General features: G+C 45.0%; 1 protein-coding gene across 1 annotated transcript in view; it reads left to right on the forward strand.

Annotated features, from left to right (window-relative positions):
• LOC144589893 (NACHT, LRR and PYD domains-containing protein 3-like) overlaps positions 1-16,316 on the forward strand; it is a 111,083-nt gene that overhangs the window by 71,833 nt on the left and 22,934 nt on the right. The window contains 2 exon segments of the mRNA XM_078394876.1: positions 2,781-2,873; positions 15,915-16,193. Coding sequence (XP_078251002.1) covers positions 2,781-2,873; positions 15,915-16,193 — 372 coding nt within the window.

The raw sequence follows: 16,316 nt of genomic DNA on the forward strand, positions 1-16,316 counted from the left end.
ACATATTTTATCAACTGCCCATCTACTTACTGGCCTTCCTCGTCCCCTTCCTTGCCCCAGGCCTGTCGGGGCTGATTTCCGGATTTATTTTGTCCCTGATAGGGCATTTGAGGAAACGTTCCCCCAAAGACATTTATTATTGGCATGGGATTCTCTGGCCCCCGTCTGGCTCTGTCATAGGACTCGCTCTGCATCGGTGCATTGTTCATTTCTGCTGTTTCAGCCAGGTCTGTTGTCACTGACAGCATTTTCTTTCCTTTTTCACGTTCTTTCTTTTTCAGCTCTTCTAGTTGCATTTGCATCAGTTTTCTCTGCACCTCTTCGTGCTGGTCCACCTGTCTTTGTCTATCCTTACGGATATTTGTCGACTGCATGAACCAGGTGGTCCCTGAACCGGGAGTGGGATATGGTTGACAACCCCACTACCTCTTCCAGTCTGAACTTAACCTGAGGGGGCATGGCGTCCACCACAGAGGTCCGAAACAAAGTGGTCATCAACTCATTACCGTTTCTTTTTCTTTTTCTTTTTCCTTCTTTTTAACTGGGGGGTGGGGGGAAGGGGGGGGTGTGGGAGGGGAGATAATACAGAACAATACGTGTATAATCGAATTTATAATGTGGTTATTATTGCTTACTATGAAATGTAAAATGTATGAGTTCTGTTAAAACTTAAATAATTATTTTTTTTTAAATAAAAAAATAAGATCCCCCCTCATCCTTCTAAATTCCAGTGTATACAAGCCTAGTCGCTCCAGCCTTTCAACATACGACAGTCCCGCCATTCCGGGAATTAATCTAGTGAACCTACGCTGCACGCCCTCAATAGCAAGAATATCCTTCCTCAAATTTGGAGACCAAAACTGCACAAGGTACTCCAGGTGCGGTCTCACTAGGGCCCGGTACAACTGCAGAAGGACCTCTTTGCTCCTATACTCAACTCCTCTTGTTATGAAGGCCAACATTCCATTGGCTTTCTTCACTGCCTCGACAAGGTGCAGCAGAATGAGAGTAAGAGCAAAGGATACTGTGAGGATTTCAGATTTGCAACATGGAATGCATTTTGTACATGTCAGTTCTCATTTCATTATTCAAATGAGTTGGGACTATTGGGTTTGTGAGTGGAAGTATGAAAATTACACAAATCTGTTGACCACTGTAAGGTAACGTGTGACTTTTGCAACCAGTTTTTTGGGAATGGAAGTTTAAAAAAATCGCTATTCCAGAAGATCTGAAGGAAAAAGAGAAAATGCCAACATGCTGGAAACACTCAGCAATTTGAGCAGCATTTGAATACAGTCCCAGTTCTGATAATGGATCATCCAACATTGCACTTCCACTGTTTTCTGCATTCACTATTTTAATCAATAATGTAAATACACATTGTCTTTATTACATTGTAGAAAAAAGGGCAGTCATTTGTACTTGGCCAGATCACACACAACGTTAAGATAACCAAATATGTTTGACTTAGATTGCTGGAGATTGTTTAAAGGGAGGGAGAGATCACCTGTCCACAGCTGGGATAGTTCAGAACCAGACGTAGTGCCATTTAATGCAGAGTTGTATCTTTCAGCTATGATAATAGAGAATGTTTGCAAGATAGCAAAGGATAATCTCTGTTTGTTGAGGATGAATCAATTGGAGAGCTGAGTGCTGAGAGGAACAGATGTTTGGTCAACAGTTCGGTAATTCAATGTGCAACTGCAGAGTGAAATTGTTTTAGCACATATTACACATGCAGGCATTGCCATTTTCAAAGTCGAAATCCGGTCTGCCCACGAGCTTGATGTGCTGGTGCAGTTCCTGTGAACAGACCTCCCTGTCCTTAACCATCTTTGTGTTCCGCAGGGCGCCTCCACCTACCCTGAAGGCACTGTAGGCATGAACCCAGTTCACCCTCATCGTGCCTGACGTCTCCAGCTCCCTCCCAGTAACGCTGTCCTGTGAACCTTTCGGCAGGTTTCGTCGTGTAGAGATAAGACGGATGATTCTCTTGCGAAGTGGGACTGGTGGTGGTTATTGCAGACAGATACCTGACATCATGGAGACAGAGCAGAGTCTAGGCATGTGATATAATCCTTCTATTCTGGAATGGGCACTCCAGGGATGGCGCTGGAATGTGCCATGGGAGAAGTGGGGACTGCAGTTTCCAGTAGAGTTGGGACGTTTGTAGTTGGCCCATGAGGCCATTTGCCCCTTCAAGCCAACACCGCCATTCATTGTGATCATGGCTGATCATCCACAATCAGTAACCTGATTCAGCTCTATCTTACTCTCTCTTAAATTCATCCAGTGATTTGGCCTCCTCTGGCAAAGAATTCCACAAATTCACAAATCTCTGGATGAAAAAGTTCCTTCTCACCTTGTGGTAAGAATAGGGCCAGCAGAGTGGACAGTAATTCCCCATTAGTGGGTATTTTTCCTCTTTCTCTGTGAGTTGAAGCCTCCAAACAGGTAAGGTGTGTATGTTGGGGATTGACCGTGTTTGGTCTGGAATAGTGATACGGTGATCAGGGGTTTGAAAGCTTCAGGGATCTGGCACAAATGATGAATTGCTGCCTTGGATAGATCAGGGATCTTTGGATGTCAGGGCAGACATGAATAGCTAGGTGGACTAATCCTGCTTTTATGTTTTGTTCATTTCCAGGGGTATACCTTGTTTGGATGGGGTGTTTTCCACACCTCCGCTGCACTGTAATGCTGTTTGTTGGTTCACAAGGCAATGTCTTTCTTCACATTTAATTGTCACCTGATGGTTCTGTTAATATTGTTTATTTCAGAGCTACAGACTTTGCGAACGCCTGACGACATCATGGCTGAAAGTGGTGACTGTGGAGGTGATTCAGTGGCCTCTACATCAACAAAACAAAAAGGTTTGTGAGCCTTCTGTGAAATGTATATGTTGCCCTGACAGTGCGTGGACACCTGTTGCAAGAAATGAGGTTCACATGGAAGTGGGACTAGGGATGGGGGTGAACACAAAGAGTTGACATCTCCAGGGATATCACCGTTACAGGTGGGCGGATGCAGGAATTGTCTGATATATCAGCACTCTTTTTAGAAACAAATTATTTGATTAGCAGCAAACGTTATAATATCAGAGTCCAGAATCAGATTCTGAGCAGAAATGAGCCTTTGACCCATCTGCCACCTGACAATTTCTCTGCATTAATCCCATTACTGAGCACTAGTAGTCTATCACCTGCGATTCATTTGCATTTGGAATGGACACCCAGATGCTCCTACAATGTTGTGACAGAGTACCAGCCACCACCTCACCACCTCAGGCTGTGTGTCCTAGCTGCAGTCATCACTACTGAAAGATTATTCCTGAAAGATCATCCTGTAAACCTCATGGTCCACGCATTAAATCGATGCCCCCTCTACTATGGAGAAACCACCTCTACTATGGAGAAAACTATTTTTCCATCAGCATTGCTTCTCGTAGTATTCTGAAAATCTTATCAGATCATTGCTTGTCTGCCCCTGCTTCAAGGAAGACCACTTAAATCACTCCAGTCTCAGTTGATATTTGAAATATTCATTTCCAAGCAATATCCTGATGGATCTCCTCTGTAGCTTCTCCAGTGCAAAGGCATCCTTCCCACAGTATGGAGATCAGAATTGCACACACTCCTCCAAATTGAGGCTTAATCAACTCCATGTAAATTTGTAACAAGGCCTCCCTGCAGTTGTATTCGATGCTGCAGCTGATGACAAGAATGCTAAATGTTGTCTTCGTGTGCACTGCTGACTTTAGGGATCTATGGATTTGTACGGGTGTTTCTCAGCGGTCTATAGGCCCTGTCATTCATGATGAATACCCTGGTTTTATTTATTGCTCCAACATGCGTCAACTTGCCCGTATCATGATTAAATATGAAATGTAATGTCTCCGCCTACACAAATACTGGTTCAAATCCAGTTGCGGGGGTAGAAATGTAAATTTTGGCAGAAAGGCTAAAATCGCTAATACTTGGAACAAAATTATCAGATTATCTCGAAAGTAACAATCATCCAAATTTTATATTGGATATCTGGACATAACATAGCACCTGATTCGAGGGCTTCTACGCTCTTATCAAATTTGTGACCGAACCTCACAGAAGCTAGGGTAAACACAAAATGCTGGAGTAAAGCAGCGGGTCAGGCAGCATCTCTGGATAGAAGGAATGGGTGACCTTTCGGGTCGAGACCCTTCTTCAGATGCCAGGGATGTATTCCTGTTCTCCGAATTTACTTTTTTAACTATTTACGCATACCGCATCAAGGACATTGGACTTTGTGTAAGGGACTGATGTGCTACAATGCTGCAAACTACATTCTGCACTCTGTATCTTAACCTTTGCTTCGTCTGTTCTTGAGTTTCAACCTATTATATCTGTGTGTGGTATATCTGATCCTTTTGGATTACATGCAAAACCAAGCTTTTCACAGTACTTCAGTACGTGACGTTCATGCACATCCAGTTAAAATGAATGCACGACTGAGGAGTTGGTGCAAGGGTCGGATAGTCAGATATTTGAACAATTTGGATCTTTTCGGGGAGAGAGGTAATCTGTAGACGAGGAACCTGAACTGGAAGGAGACAAACATCCATCCGTGTGGCCAGTTTTGAAAGTTCTGCAAAGGAGGGTTTAAACTGATTGGCTGGGAGACGAAATCCAAAGTAGTATTCAGACAGTTCAAACTGAGCTGTCAGTGGACGAGCACTTTGTGACCAATCACAACAATTCAATTAGCTTTGAAACCCTGTGTGAAAGAACAGTTCTGGCCTTCAATATAAAATTCTACATTGGGTGGTGACAGTATGAGATAGGAACAGTGATTGGAGTAAGTTGTATGTGGGCAAAGGGGCATCTGAAAGGGGAAGTCTTTAAATTGTGATAGTGAGATTTCAAGATATGCATGTTGCCAGTGAAGGACAAGTAAGGAACCCTTGATGATGAGAGAAATTGAGGCTCTGGTTAGGGAAAAGGAGACGTGGGTTAGGTATAGGCTGCTCGGATCAATGCTTTCCTGGTAGAAGTGTGAGAGATAACTGAAAGGCGAAAATCAGGAATACTTGGATACTTTAGCAGCGGTAGAGTTGCTGCTTTACAGCGAATGCAGCGCCGGAGACACAGGTTCGATCCTGACTACGGGTGCTGCACTGTAAGGAGTTTGTACGTTCTCCCCGTGACCTGCGTGGGTTTTCTCCGAGATCTTCGGTTTCCTCCCACACTCCAAAGACGTACAGGTATGTAGGTTAATTGGCTGGGTAAATGTAAAAATTGTCCCTAGTGGGTGTAGGATAGTGTTAATGTACGGGGATCACTGGGCGGCACGGACTTGGAGGGCCGAAAAGGCCTGTTTCCGGCTGTAGATATATGATATGATATGAAATCAGTAGGGCAAAAATGTGTGCACAAGGTGGCACTTATAATTAAGGAGAAGGCAAATATATTTTCCAAGTATATTAAAGGAAAAGGGGTAACTGGAGAGTGAAAGGATATCCTCAGTGATCACCTGTGTGTAGAGCTGCAGGAGATGGGAAAGGTCTTCAATTATAATTCCTCCTCTGTCTTTACCAAGGAGAAAGGCTTGAAGTCTTGAGTGCAGTTGTATTACAGTCGAGGTGGTGCTGGATGTCGTTAACCGTATGAAGATACGTAAATCTTTGGGGGCTGTGATTAGATGTCTCTAAGGCTGCTGTTGAAAGTTAGAGAATACATTGCAAGAGCCTTGGCTGAGATATGTGAATGATTGTTAACCATGGGTGAAATGCTGACCATTTGAGGGTAGATAATGCTGTGCTTCTGCTTTAGAAGTGTTGCAAAGAAAATTCTGATAACTCGAGACGAGGACCCACGAGAAGCATAAACTATAGATTAGTAAACCTAGTGTATGTGGTGAGACAGTTACGTGAGAGGACATAAAGTGGTAAGATGTACAATGTTTGTTGGTGTTCGTCCTTCAGGTTCGAAGATGGCCATGACTTCACTTTCAATCTTATTATTTCGACCGCTCATTGGGATCCCCGCCAGCTGCGGTATGCTGGCCGAGGTTGAAGTCATGACTTGCGCTTGACTTGGATTTAAGTGAGGGGGAGTTGCACAGATCGTCGGCCTCACTCTCTTGTCCTGGCCTATCGGGTTGCAGCAGCAAGACATAGTCGGGACGGCTGGGGACAGGTCAGGATGCAGTGGATGGTCAGAAGTGCCCTACGTATCTCACTCTGCCCTGTTTGCGCTCCACGACGCTTTGCTGGGATCGTCTTTCTGCCCGTTGAACCTTCTGGTGGTTTCCTCCACGCAATCAGCCGAATCCTGGCTTGACATGCTAGGCAGACAAGCCCTAAGCCGCTGGAACCGACGACTTGATGACTGTACTTGTGGCATGCACACAAGACAGTGGAGACATCCTGGGGGCGGGGGTAGTCCTGCAGCTGATCCCATGGCTTGGGGGAACGGTCGAGACCGGGGCGGTTCTCCCCGGGTGGTGGTCCGCAGCCCCACGGGCGGGGAGCGCCGTCTGCCGGCTGCTGCTGCTCCTCAAGCCCCGGGTACGGGCCCCAGTCCGCCGGCTTGAGCCTCCCTGGGGCGCCGGCGAGGTGTACAATATGTACAGTATGTGTATTTCAAAAGACATGTTGGGAATAGAGCCAGAGACATAGTCTATACAGATTTTAGCCTATAGGATTCCTTGTGGTAGGTTAGATCGTTTGGTGTCCTCGTGGAGGTGCCCAACAGGATACCGAGTTGGCTTCGTGGCTGGAAGCAGAGTGATGGTGGAAGATTGCTTCTGGGACTGGAGGTCTGTGAATAGTGCATCACTTGGGGTCCATGTTGGGCCCACTGCTGTCTCATGTGAAGAAATGAATTCAATAGGGATGTCAGGGTATGATTAGCAAGTTTGGACATGTAAGGTTGTGACGCCAAAGCAGAATAGGACCTTCATGTTGAATGGAAAAGCCCCGGAGAGAATCCACGAGTACAATACTTAATTCCCAAAAAATGGCATCATGGGTAGATAGTGGTGAAGGTGGCTTTTGGCACGTTGACTTTAATCATTCGGATAATTCAATGTAGAAGTTGTAACATATGTTACAGTTGTACATGACATTGGTCGCATATGTATTCTGTTCAGTTTAGTCATCCTATTTCAGAAAAGATAGCATTAAGATGGAAGTTTGTGCAGAGAAAATTTACATGGATGTTCCTAGTACCCGTGGACATGAGCTATAGAAATAAGTTGGGCAGGCTAGAACTTTATTCTCTGGTGTGCAGGAGACATTATTCTTTGTTCATCTGGATTGTGGTGCTCTTTGGTCTGTACAAAACCTCTTGGGCTCTCAGCTCAGTTGAAATGTTCAAGAGGGAATGTTGGCCCATTCCAGACTGCAGGACAACATGAAAGGAGGGACGCGGCGGGGGGCACCGAGAACAATGGTGGGGCCGGGCAGAGGGCCACCGAGAACAAAGAGGGACTCAAGGGAGGTCGCCGCGAATAAAGATGGGACCCGTCAGAGGGCCACCAAGAACAGGGGGATCTCGGGGAGGTCGCTGATAACAAATGGAGACCCAGTGGGGGACGGCAGGAACTAAGGGGGCCCAGCGGGTGTGGGGGATGGGTTCCTGTGTTTCCATTCCCCTTTAAAAATGACTTCGGGCACAGAGGGTGGTGGATATGTGGAATGAATTGCTAGTTGAGGCACGTACAATAACACGATTTTACTGACATTTGGGCAGGTACATGGACAAGGAAGGTTTGGAGTGATAAAGGCAAACTTGGACAAATAGGGCTGGCTCAGGTAGGGCAGGTTGGTCGACACGTCTACGTTTGGCCGAAGCACCTCTGTCTGTGCTGTGTGACTTCCGTGTTTATGCCACGCAGCGAGAGAGAAATAATCTGAAACGGTCTACATGAGAAAGAAAGATCAAAACAAGCCATTTAAATAAAATTGCATTATATCATTAAGATTACAGGATGCAAGGGACGTGTTTGAAGTAACAAGGCCAAATGGAAAATAGTACGTGGCGATTTTATACATGGATCAACAAAGGTAGATAGAGCATAGTAACGCACAGGACAGAAAAGGTCTTTTGGGTCCACAATGTCCATGCGGACGATGCCAAGTGAAACTCATCTCCGCTGTCTTCACACAATCTATATTTCTCCATTCCCTGCATATCCACCTGCATATCCTTGAGCTTCTTAAATACCACTATCGTATTTGTCCCAACCACCACACCTGGCAGCACGTTCCAGGCACCCACCATCCTCTGTGTAAAATAAAACTTCACCCGCACATCACCTTTGAATTCTACCCCTTTCAGCTTAAAACTGTGCACCCCAGTGTTCCCACAGACCCCTAGCCAGAATAACAAACGTCTGTCTTCTCAGTAAATGAGCTTTGAATTTAGAGGACCACGTTGCTGTGAATCACGTGCATTCTTATTCTGCTGTTAGTGTCGTGGTTTTCTTCAGCTTCGAAATTAAGACAGGCGACACGGAGAATTCTTCGAGAAGTTAAAAGCCTTTATTTGCAAACAACGGCTGGAACAATCAGGGAGTTGACTGCCCTGACTGTCCACTTAGTGCATCGGGCAGTCTATGTTTATAGGATTATTCCAAACCTTATCTTCTTTACATTACCTCATACCCACACTCCTGCTCTATAATAATTCATTTATTTGCAGCCCTCCTGTCTGGTCTGCCACCATTAAATCCCATTTACTGACTTACCTTTATCTTAATACTCTTATCGCTTCACACTTCGCCTCCCTTATTTCCCTGCGAGTCCATCCATCACCCAAAGGCCTATGTCTTTCCTTATCTCTTCTCTTGCCACCATTATCTTTCATTCAAATGTGATAAGGCAAAGAGATAATGGTGTACAGGCAATGCCTAAGTCAAAAGTTACCAAAGTTGGAATGCCTAAGGATTAAGTCTAAGGACCAAATATGGAATAAGTGATCTAAGGACTGCTAACTGAGGAATAATGCCAGGCTGAAGAAGGGTCTCGACCCGAAACGTCACCCATTCCTTCTCTCCCGAGATGCTGCCTGACCTGCTGAGTTACTCCAGCATTTTGTGAATAAATCGATTTGTACCAGCATCTGCAGTTATTTTCTTATAATAATGCCAGGCTAACTGAGGAATGCCTAAGAGTACACATGCTACACAGTTAACACTTGAATGTCTGAATTTCGTGCACTATACAAAATATATACTCCCATATATCCCCCCTTTGAGACCTACATGGTCTCACAGAAAAAGAAAACTAACAGTTGCATAAACCTGATCATTATTAACCCCCACTTCAGGGTGTTTAGATATATAATGTGCAGCTCGTCAGTGTTCTTCTATCATACTAAAGTCCTGGGGCACTAGGCCAAAAACCCACCCCCTTTTGCCTGGGGTAGGAAAAAAGACCCAGCTACCCTTACAATCTATATCCCTAGTATTCCTCCAATGCAATTTGGTCGTCATTATAGTATTCTATCGGCGGGGTCGGCTTCTCTTGGAGGGGAGACGTACTCTTATCCTGGAACAACGGGAGCTGCTTCACAGTAGCTTTCACGAGGAGAGATTTGATACATGGAAAAACACAACACAATATTATAGCAATTACAAGCAGGGCGATTCCAATAGACATCCCGATTTTAGCCACCCATGCTCCCCAGCCGCCTAGCATGTTTTCCAGCCAGCTGAAGAGTTGATGCCCAAAACCTGCATTTTGTTTAACTTCTTTGCTTAGCTTTTTCAGTTTTTCCATCGCCTTAGTAAAGAGCTGGTATTGTTGGGTATAAAAGTACAACAGTATTCCCCAAAAAGGATACAGACTCCCCCTTTTAAAGCCAATAACCAATCCAGGGCCTGCCTGTTTTGCCATGCCATTTTGCTGGTGGCGTCGAGCTGTTCCCCTTTAAGGCTGACGACGCATCCTCAGTATAATTAATAAATCTTTGCTGGTTGAAATAAATATAGTTGATCCATTCTGTATTCTTTGAGGGTGTAATCCAAAACAGTATTGATTCCAACCCAGCAGTAATTTCATTTCTAGCTTTAAACTGATTTGGGATTCCTCGGGGTTGCCCTATCGCATCCAAATAGACTCCCTCAGGCATTCGGTCAAACGATCTCTTCGCTCGAGTACTCGAAAACGCCTCGTGTGCGCTGAGCACGAGGACCGATTGGACTAACGTTACCCTAGCACAGAGACCAGTCCAATTAAGCGGAAGAGTATTTCTAGGACTGCCTCCGCACATCCAAAATCTATCCGCTATAGCTATATCTGCCATCAAAATAGCCCTACAATTTGGCAGTAAAGTAACACCAACCTTCATGGGCAAGTCTCGGGCGAGCTGCCACGGATTTTGCTGATTGCATATCCAGATCCTGTTACATTTACCTGGGAATTTCCCTACTGGATGCGTGCCATTTGCTGCACAATAGCACTCATATCGCTCCGTACTTTTGATCCTTATCCCTTGTGGTGGCTTGGGGTAGGGTTTTTGTACCTATGTGAAATTCCATAATGCACAGCGCTCTTCTGAGAGTGTCACTTGTGTTGATCCTGCAGCATTTAGACTATTGGGCAGTAAGACATAATTTTCCATTGTTTTATGTCTTGCAAAGATTCTGTACAATGCGTATAGTTATGAGGATCTGGTATAGCCAGTAATTGTTCCTGGCTTTGGCGCATAGGATGCATGGTGATAGCTTCATAGTTTACCTCTTCTCCTGTATTTTCCTCTTCATAGCTTACCTCTTCTCCTGTATTTTCGTTCTCTCGTCCGCTTACCTCGAGGTTATTCACAGGTTGTGCCTGTGGGACAGTCCTTGTACAATGATTGAGATGGTACCATGTAGACCGGCCCTCTACCTGGACAGCAGTCGGTGAGGCTTTAGTTACCGTGAACGGTCCTTCCCTTCTTGGCTCATTCCACCTTCGTCGGAAAGCTTGCACATAAACCTGATCTCCGGGTTTAATAGGTCCTTCGTCCTGGTCCACCTCTGGCTCCCTTTGCTTTTCCTGTGCATAAATAGAGTTGTGTATCATAGTTAACTGTTGCATGTATTGTTTCAGTTCCACCTCTAATTGTTCCAGGCCTGGTCCCTTGTAAGGACCTCTCCATCTGGGTATCGGCATGGGTCTGCCAGTGAGCATTTCGTGTGGTGTTAAATGAGTTATTCGATTAGTTTGCATGCGACAGCTCATTAATGCCAGTGGCAGGGCAACGATCCAATTTAACTTTGTGGTTGCACAAATCTTATTCAACTTAGCTTTCAACTTTCCATTCACTCTTTCTACCATGCCCTGAGACTGAGGGTGGTGCACACACCCAAATCTTTGTTTCACTCTTAGGGTTTGCAGCACCAACTTAACTGTTTTTTGGATAAAAGCTGCTCCATTGACGGAACTGATTTTGGTCGGTATGCCGAATCGTGGGATGACCTCGTTAGTCAGAAACTTGACTCCAGTTCCTGCACCCACATCTTTAGACGGTACCGCCTCCACCCATCTGCTAAATCTATCAATTACTACCAGCATGTATCTTTTCCCTCTTACCGTTTTCAGCATGTCCACATAGTCGATCACCAAGTGTCCAAATGGTCCTTCGGGCACAGGTATATGACCTATAGGTGTTGTTAACATATCGGTAATACTATTTCTCTATTACTCATTTTCAAACTTACGGGGGTTGTGCATCGTGTTAACTGTGTTTTTCCCGTAAACCCTACGGTTTTAACATATTTTCCTGACATGGGAAGGTGGGTGGCATACTGCGGTTGCACACAAGTATATGTAGCTCCAGTATCTATCATCATAGGTGTTAACCACCCTCCCAAAATTACCTGAACCATGGGTTCTTCTTCTGCCTGTCGCGTTATCATTGGGTAAAGTCCCTTCCCATCCGGGTTCTCTGGGCACCCCTAATATCTAGCATAGGGATTCATGAGTCCAATTGGGCCTCCAGTCGGGCCCGTTGGGGCCGATCCTGGGTTAAAACACTGCTCACCCTCTGTGGGTTCCTGTTGGTACGGACCGGGCCATGGACGGTGTGGGCAGTCCCTCCTCAGGTGCCCTACCTGATTACATCCCCAACATATTTTATCAACTGCCCGTCTACTTACTGGCCTTCCTCGTCCCCTTCCTTGCCCCAGGCCTGTCGGGGCTGATTTCCCTGCTAGTCCATCCCTCACATCCATCCATCACCCCAAGGCCTATGTCTTTCCTTATCCCTTCTCTTGCCACCATTATCTTTCATCCAAATGTGACAAGGCAAAGAGATAATGGTGTACAGGCAATACCTAAGTCAAAGGTTACCAAAGTAGGAATGTAGTACAAATTACCAAAGTGTTGCTGACTTTGGGATCTAAGGATTTGTACGCGTGTTTCTCAGTAGTCTCTTGGCCCTTGTCATTCATTCATGGTAAATATATGTCCCTCCAACATGCGTAAATTTGCCCTTATCAGGATTAAATTTGAAATCTCATTTCTCCGCAAAACATGTTGAGTAATCATCCACAAATACTGGTTCAAATCCAGTTCCGGCGGTAGAGTCAAGTGATCACAATTTTGGTAGATAACTGAAAGGCCAAAATTGGTAAAACTTGGAACAAAATTATCAGATTATCTCAAAGTAACAAGCATCCATATTTTATATTGGATATCTGGAGATAACATAGCACCTGATTCAAGGCCAGCTTCTTCCATGATCTTATCGAATTCGAGAACCAACCTCTCATAAGCTAGGGATGTATTCCCGTTCTCCCAATTTACATTTTACTTGTTTACGTCTACCCCATCAATGACATTGCACTTTCTCTAATGAACTGATGTGCTACAATGCTGCGAACTACATTCCGCACTCTGTATCTCCACCTTTGCTTCATCTGCTCTTCAGTTTTAACTAATTGTATCTATGTGTGGTCCATCTGATCTGTTTGGATTGAATGCAAGTCCAAGCCTTTCACAGTACTTCGGTACGTGTGACGTTTATGCACGTACTGTTAAAATGAATGCACGACTGAGGAGTTGGTGCAAAGATCGGAGATTCAGGTATTTGCACAATTTGGATTTTTCAGGGATAGAGGTGACCTGAACTGAAAGGAGACTAACATTGCGTGGGCAGTTTTGAAAGTGCTGCAAAGGAGGGTTTAAACTGGCGGACATATCCCAAAGTAGTATTCAGATAGTTCGAACTGAGATGTCGGTTGATGACCACTTTGTGACCAATGATTACAATTCAATTAGCTTTGAAACCTCTGTAAAAGAACAGTTCTGGCCTTAAATGTAAAATTCTAAATTGGATGGAGGAAGTCCACCTTTGACCGTTTGAAATAGGAACAGTCATTGGAGTAGGTCGTCTGTGGGCAAAGGGTCGTGTGAAAGGGGAAGTTTTTAAATTGTGATAGCGAGATTTAAAGATATGCATGTTCTTAGTGAGGAACCCAGCTTGATGTGAGAATTTGAGGCTCTTCTTAAGTAAAGGGTTAACTGGAGAGTGAAAGGATACCCTCAGTGGCCATCTATGTGTAGAGCTGCAGGAGATGGACAAGGTCTTCAATTATAATTTCTCCTCCGTATTTAGCATAGAGAAAAACTTGGTCTTGAGTGCAGTTGCATTACAGTCGAGGTGGTGCTGGATGTTCTTAACCATATGAAGATACGTAAATCTCTGGGGTCTGTGATTAGATGTCTCTAAGGCCGTTATTGAAAGTTCGAGAGTAAATTACAGGAGCCCTGGCTGAGATATGTGAATCATCGTTAACCGTCGGTGAAGTGCGGAACATTTGAGGGTAGATAATGCTGTGCTTCTGTTTGAGAAGTGTTACAAAGAAAAACCTGATAGCTTAAGACAGGGAACCACGAGAAGAATAAATTATAGATTAATAAGCCTAATGTTTGTGGTAAGACAGTTATGGGAGAGGATATAAAATGGTAAGATGTATGTGTATTTGAAAATACAGATATTGGGGATAGTCACCATTGTTTTGGCTTTGGAGGTCTCACGAATTTGAATGGCTCTTTTGAAGATGTACCTGAGAAGCTTGATGAGGGCAGAGCCAGAGACATAGTCTATACAGATTTCAGCATATAAGATTCCCTGTGGTAGGTTAGATCGTATGGTGCCCTCGGGGAGATGCCTAACTGGATACAGAATTGGCTTGATGGCTGGAAACAGAATGAAGGTGGAAGATTGCTTTTCAGACTGGAGGCCTGTGAATGGTGTGCTACTTGGGGTGTCTGTTGGGCCCAGTGCTGTCTCTTCTGAAGAATTTAATTCAATGGGGATGTCAATGTATGATTAGCAAGTTTGGACATGTAAGTTTGTGAAGCCGAACCAGAATATGACATTCATGTTGAAAGGGAACACCCTGGAGAGAATCCAGGAGTACAAGTACTTAATTCCCCAAAAGATGGCATCACGGGTAGATAGTGGTGAAGGAGATCTTTAGCACGCTGGCCTTAATATAGAAGCTGGAACATATGTTACAGTTGTACAAGACATGGGCCGCACTTGTATTCTGTTCAGTTTAGTCACCCTATTTCAGAAAAGATAGCATTAAGATGGAACGTTGTGGAAATAGGATTTACGAGGATGTACCGGGTACCCGAGGACATGAGCTACAGAAAGAAGTTGGGCAGGCTAGAACTTTATTCTTTAGTGTGCAGGAGCCATCATTATTTGTTCATCTTGAGTGTGGTGCTCTTGGGTCTGTCCAAAACATGTGGTCCTCCCAGCTCAGTTGAAATGTTCAGGAGGGAATGTTTGCCCATTCCAGATTGCATGACGACAGGAGAGGAGGGACTCAGCGGGGTGGGGGGAAGGTGATGAGGTATCCCAGAACAAATGTGGGACCGGGCAGAGGTCCACCGGATACAGAGGGACCAAGGGGAGATCGCCGGTAACAAAAGGGAAACCATCGGGGGACGGCGAGAACAAAGGCGTCTGTGGCCACGTGCAGCGGCAGGCCTGGTTCACCGCTGCGAGCAGCAGTTTGATCTGTTTGATTAACGCGGCGACTCTTATGTACTGCCGAGGCGAGTTCTACTGTATGATATTACCGGGTTATGTGCAAAACAATGCATTTCACTGTACCTAGGGACATGTGAAATTAGGTATGATGAAATATTGAGCTTGAAGGCTGATTTTATAGAGACGTATAAAATAATGGGGGGAAATAGAAAGGGTGTACGCACAGGTATTTTTCCTCAGAGTTGAATAATCCAAAGGGCGGGCGCTTCAGATTGGAGGGGAACCATTTAATAGGAATATGAGGGTTAACATCTTCTCACAGATTGGTGGGCATATGGAACAAGCTGTCCGAGGTGGTAAATTGAAGCGGGCAAAATAATAACATGTCAGAGAGTTATAGAGTGACACAGAGTGGAAACAGGCCCTTCAGCCCAACTTGCCCACACCGACCAACATGTCGCAGCTGCACCAGTCGCACCTGCCCGCGTTTGGCCCATATCCCTCCAAACCTGTACCTGTCCAAGTGTTTCTTAAATGTTGGGATAGTCCCTTCTTCAACTACTTCCTCTGGAAGCTTGTTCCAGACACCCATCACACTTTGTGTGAAAAAGGTACCCCTCAGATTCCTATTAAATCTTTTCCCCAAAATAAATTTGGACAAGAGTGGTTTGGAGAGATTATGGTCAAACCTTGGACTGATGGGACTAGCATAGTCCCACTAGAGGGGTACCTTTTTCACACAAAGTGTGATGGGACTAGCATAGATGGGGCATTTTGGTTAGGTTGGGCCAAAGTGCCTGTTTTCGTGCTCTGTTTCTAAGACGATCATGCACTTCCACTTGCCCCAGAATGCCAGCTCATATCGCTACCAGTTATTCCGAACCTGCGGGTCTCTTAATTTGAAATTGTCGTGCAACCTGCAATTAATGGGGTTTTTTTCAGGTGGGATATTAACTCAAGTTGGCAAGGTGCTCAAAAGAATTTGGCCAGGCACCTCTTCAAAGAAAGATGGTCAGAACACAGGATCAACGACTGAAAGTCAGATGGAGAGCAGAACCTCAATGGAATGTGAACCCACCGAAGAGGAAAGGGAGCAATGTCAGCCCAGGGGGAGAGGAATAAGAGACATGGTTCACAGCCCTGGAACTGACCCAAGTGGCGAAATCCATCATGACCGAGAATTATTAAACAAGGAATCATCGAGTCTCATCCAAGGAGCAGGTGAGTGACATGGGTGGGGAGGAAATGCTGCAGAATGGTGAAGACTGCAGGGAGAGAAAAGAGAAAAAGGAAACTAAGGAGTTAGGGCGAGGTGAAACAGGAGAGAGGAATCGTGGTGGAGCA

The sequence above is a fragment of the Rhinoraja longicauda genome, unplaced genomic scaffold (assembly GCF_053455715.1).
Source record: "Rhinoraja longicauda isolate Sanriku21f unplaced genomic scaffold, sRhiLon1.1 Scf000085, whole genome shotgun sequence".
Lineage (NCBI taxonomy): Eukaryota > Metazoa > Chordata > Chondrichthyes > Rajiformes > Arhynchobatidae > Rhinoraja > Rhinoraja longicauda.